The sequence below is a fragment of the Barbatula barbatula genome (assembly GCF_947034865.1).
Source record: "Barbatula barbatula genome assembly, chromosome: 17".
In the NCBI taxonomy this organism is placed as follows: domain Eukaryota; kingdom Metazoa; phylum Chordata; class Actinopteri; order Cypriniformes; family Nemacheilidae; genus Barbatula; species Barbatula barbatula.
The window spans coordinates 14553267-14558628 of NC_136780.1; the positions used below are offsets into that span (position 1 = coordinate 14553267).

At 51.0% G+C, this 5362-nt stretch overlaps 1 protein-coding gene across 1 annotated transcript; it reads right to left on the reverse strand.

The window, feature by feature from the left end:
- On the reverse strand, positions 1-2210 carry LOC306906694 (zinc finger BED domain-containing protein 5-like; the record flags this gene model as incomplete). Its single annotated transcript, XM_079478294.1, has 2 exons — positions 1-30; positions 879-2210. The coding sequence occupies 2 exons, from the start codon at positions 2208-2210 to the stop codon at positions 1-3; spliced, it is 1362 nt and encodes a 453-aa protein (XP_079334420.1).
- Positions 2211-5362: the final 3152 nt, after the last annotated feature.

The following is a 5362-nucleotide window of genomic DNA, read 5'->3' on the forward strand; positions in this document are numbered from 1 at the left end:
TTAATTTGGGACTGGGGCCAGTTCATCAAACTGAAGCAAAACAAGGGGCCGGAGAATATGACTAATCACGGTAACAAATAAAGAAATTAACAGAACATATAGGAGTCAATATATAAATTTTTTTATGCAGAACAACATATGCACATTATGATGTATTAAGACCCATGGGCCCAAGGCATTGTTACATTCAAACTGTCCCCTTTCTAAAACAGAAATGCAGCTAATTGGTAACTGAATACAACTCAAACAAAAGAATAAAACAGACTTCCCCATAAATTCACACATGAGCTACTGCTGTTTTTACTATTGTCTATTTTGAACATAAATCAGAAACCAGCAATATCACAGATTATTTACGATTGCACTCATTTGAGTGACAGGAAACTACAAAACTAAAACCAAAGTGCATAGCATGGTGCAAATTACATCACTCAGTTTAGGTGAGTAATATTAGATATTTAGAATTACATTCATAGGCTATAACTGACAAATAACTTCAACACCAACAAATGGAACAATAAAACCAATAACAAACTGGCAAAAAACATATAAAACATTACTGTTCAAAAATAAACGACATGTTACGTTGTATGTAGTTTGCCAACATTTGCCATCTAATGAGAGAAATGGCATTTTTTTGATTTAGCAAGAGCAGTGAAGTCAGGTGTATATGTTGTCAGGGAAATGCGCAAGCAGTGTTGCAGATGCTGGTCAGTGAGTGATATGCGATTGTGAGTTTTAATGGCATTCATGTGTGAGAATGATGACTCACATGTGTATGTTGAGGCAAACATTGTCAGAAGAAAAAGTGCAAGACCTCTTGAGTGTGGAAATTTGTCTTGGCTGACTAAATGGGTCCAGAATTTTTCAAAACCTGCCTGCTGCAATGACTGTCGCAAGTCATCTGACGACTGAATGTCAATGAGTTCTAGCTGTAAAGATCCCTCATCCAAAGATGATACCACCTCCTTTCCTTTCAATGCAAAGTCTGTCTCAACATTAACACAGAAAGGGTCCTTCACAAATCTCATCACTTCACTGGAGATGCTGAAATTACCAAACCTGGTGGCAAAGTTGTTTTTCAATGCGTCAATAAAGCTTGACATCAGCTGAGTAATTTGCAGGCCAGATTTCCTCAGTGTGGGGAAGTGGATCATCTTCCCAGGACAAAGATCAGCAGAGAAGAGTGATAGCTTTCTTTGAAAAGCATGAAGTTTCTCCACAAGTTCCACGGCTGTTTTACCTCTGCCCTGCAGCTCCATGTTGAGTTGGTTCAAATGATTGAAAACATCGCTCAAAAAGCAAACAGCGGCATTAAACTCATCATCTTCCATCAGAGACAGAAACTTGCCAGCTTTTTTCAATTTCGAAGACTGGAGGAACACCAGAATCTCCTCTCGTAGTTCACTAAAACGTTTCAAAGCGTTTCCTTTGCTAAGCCATCTAATGTCATTGTGAATGAGCAAATCTTTATATTCAGCAGACATGTCGTTCAACAGCTTGCGAAAAAGGCGGTGCTGTAAACTGGAGGTGCAACGAATAAAGTTTATAATTGCCATGACAGAGTCCATGGTCTGTTTTAACTCACCGCTGAGCTTGGCACATAGGAGGCTTTGGTGGATGAGGCAATGTAGCGATCTCAACTGAGGAGCCACGGCTGCCATCCTCGCGGCGAGCCCCTGATCCCTGCCCGCCATGGAGGGCGCACCGTCTGTCACCAACATGTTGACGCGCGCCAAATCCAAGTTGTTTTCCTCAAAGAATGAAGCAATTTCGGTGAATAAAATCTCACCAGTAGTGCGCCCCTCCATGGGAATTAGTCCAAGCAAATCCTCGCGAAAACATTCACCATCAAAAAATCGCACGTAGAGGCACAACTGCGCAATATAACTGTTATCTGTCGACTCATCCACCGCCAAAGACATCACCTCGGCCTTCCTCAGTTTGTCCAAAAGCGTCTCGAAAACGTCCGATGCAAGGCACTCGACTCTCCTCATATTTGACGTGTCAGATATTGGAATTTGCTTGATTAAGTCGATAATGCTTTTTCGAGCTTTCTCGTCTGTTACAACCTCCTCAATGGATGCCAACATACACTCCTTGACTGTCACAGAATCTGTAAACGGCTTTTTCTTTTTGCCCAATATCCATGCCACTCGCAAAGATGCTGCCGTTGCCCTCTCTTGATCCGTACATGCCCGAAACAACATGCGACGTCTTTGCTCATAACAAGATGTAAGCCCCGATATCTTCTGGCTCCGGGCAACGGATCCCAGTGGGAAAGTAGTGTCAAAGTTAGCATGCATTGTCTTGAAATGCCTTCTCAAATTAAACTCTTTACACACGGCAAGGCACTCGTTGCAGATTAGGCAGACAGGTTTCACATTGACTGTAATAAACGCATATTTCTCTGTCCATTCATTGTTGAACGGCCTGTTCTCTGAGTCAACTTTCCTTTTTCCTAAAATAGATAGAGACATTTTGTCTTGTTTGCTTGCTGGCTTTGAAAGAGACAAGTTTGAGCGGTCCGTCAAAATATGTTTCCGGCCAAAACAGGTAGGCCTAGGACTAGATATTGTAACGTACACAGAACAACGGTTAATGCACCCAAAAGAACATAATTCATAGGAGCCACCTACTGGCGCATATAGGTACAACACCCAAAAATTATCCGCTGTACCTCCATTATCGCTTTTTCCGCCAGCTGTTTACAGACGTGTCTGCCGAATCTACGGTTTTGCTCATATGTAATAACAACATTACACTTCAAGGGCCAGTACAAAATATCTCGGGGGCCGGGTCCGGCCCGCGGGCCGCCAATTGAAGAGCCCTGCTATACGCGATACTCGACTTCGAGAAAACTTTTAACCTGCTGGATTTATGACGCGGAGCAGCGGACTTCTCCTTTCGGTGGACTTCCCCTGGGCGTTTCGGCAGAAGGCTACAGACCTTAAGAGGTAAGTCCCTCCGGCTACGAGCATGTCTCGTAGCTGTATCCTTGGGTGCGACAGACTCATCCCGGAGTCTGACGGCCATGAATCCTGTGTCACTTGCTTGGGGCTCAAGCATGCTGAGGCAGGTTTCACTGATGCGGTATGTCCCGTGTGTGCGGACATAGCAATCAGGGTGTTGCGGTCACGGTGGCTACGTGTTTTTGAGCGCTGCCACCACCCCGTCTGTTTCACAGGCGTGTTCAGCTGATGTTTCGGCGAGGTTGACCGCTTTGGCGAGCGGCGGGGGTGATTTAGGGACGCCGATAGATGTTGCTCCGTCAGTTTCACGCTCGCCGACCATCTATACCCCTTCACGCTCACCTGGTTCGTCCCCTACGAGCGGCAGACGGCCGTCTCATAGTGGTAAGACTTTGCACACAGATGATGACGCTATCTCTGTCGCTGCGTCGGACAGCTGCCTGCTGGCATCGGATGCGGAAGACTCCTCTGATCTCCTGTCGTCAGGCAGTCGAGCTCCGGAGGAGACTGACGCTGAGATGTCGGCCAGGCTTTCCCGGGCAGCCGCGTGCATCGGGTTGCAGGGTGTAACAGCATCCTCAAGGGAACGCTCGCGGCTAGATGCACGGTTTCGGGGGCGTGGTCAAAAGCCACGCCCCGCTCCGTTACCATTCTTCCCGGAGGTGCATGACGAGCTCGCCAAGTCCTGGAATGCGCCCCTTTCGGCGCGTTTCAGGCCGGAGGGCTCGGTGGCTGTGACTTCCCTGGTTGGTGGGGCGGCTAGAGGCTATGTTGACGTCCCCCGCGTGGAGCGTGCAGTCGCGGGCCACTTGTGCCCGCAGACAGCTGTCACTTGGGGGGCTCGACCTAGACTCTCGTCCAGAGCATGTAAGCTCTCTTCGACACTCGTGTCGAAGGCTTGCAGTGCTGCTGGACGAACCGCCTCCGCTCTCCACGCCATGGCGGTCCTCCGGGTTTTTCAGGCAAAAGTCCTGAAGGATTTGGACGGCGGGAAGTCCGACCCAACTCGTATGAGTGAGCTGCGTACTGCCACAGACCTCGCGCTAAGAGCGACGAAGGCCACGGCACGTGCCCTGGGTCGGTCGATGTCCACAATGGTGGTCCAAGAGAGGCATCTGTGGCTTAGTCTTGCGCAGGTGAGCGGCGCCCAGAACGTCCGTTCTGGATGCGCCCATCTCGCAAGCAGGGCTGCTTGGTGCTCCGCGGTCTGGAAGCAGACTGAGGCGATCGAACAGATCCTGCCACGCCGCAACGTGCCCGCCAACAGGTCGGCATGGTCCCGGGCACAGCCTGGTTCCCAGCAGCCCTGCCCTCCCGCGGCGGCCCTCCGGTTGAGGAACCTCCCAGAGGACGACCCACCAGAGACGTAGACCCCCGCGGTAGAGGGCATCTGTTCCCCATTAGCAGCCCGCCAAGAGGTCCTTTAAGCGGCCCTGACGGGACGAACCAGGGGTAGATTTTACTGGGCCCGAATCCCGGCCTTTCCAACGCCGGATCGGAGAAGGATGCTGCCTGCGGCGTTCCATCGAGTCTGGGCCCTTTTCAGGGTCCGGCGCCCACATACTCACAAAGAGACAAATCTCCCCTGGGTTTTCCTCCACAACACTCTCGTCCAGACGGTGTATTGGATGGATCGGGCCGCCGACCGCAATCTCCCCCGGACATTGCGTCAGGCCGCCTGAAGCAGGTAAACATACAGAGCCGTCAACCTCCCGGGGGGTCCCCCCTGTGCGAGGTGACCGTACTGTCAGCCACCGAACCAGCCTCCCCCGGCACGGTGAAGCAGATTGTCCCTCTGGTCCCGTTGTCGCGGTTCTTGGGCGCTTGGTAGCGCACCAGCCCGTCACACTGGATAGAGAGGACAGTCCGTCTCGGTTACTCGATCCAATTTGCCAGGCGCCCCCCCAAGTTTCGGGGCATTCTGTACACCTCGGTGCGAGGAGAGAATGCTTCCGTACTTCGGCAGGAGGTCGCCGCCCTTCTGGCGAAGGGTGCGGTCGAACCCGTCCCTTTAACCGAGATGTCGTCCGGGTTTTACAGCCCGTACTTCATCATGCCCAAAAAGGGCGGGGGGCTGCGGCCCATTTTGGATCCGCGTCGCCTGAACAAGCACCTGCACAAGCTGCCGTTCAGAATGCTGACGCAGAGGCGCATCCTGGGCTCTATACGTCACCAGGATTGGTTCGTGGCGATCGACCTGAAGGACGCGTACTTTCATGTCTCTATTCTCCCCCGACACCGGCCGTTCCTACGGTTCGCGTTCGAGGGAAGGGCGTATCAGTACAGGGTCCTGCCATTCGGTCTGGCCCTGTCTCCACGTGTTTTTTCCAAACTAGTGGAGGCTGCCTTAGCTCCTGTCAGGGAGCAAGGCGTGCGAGTGCTAAACTATC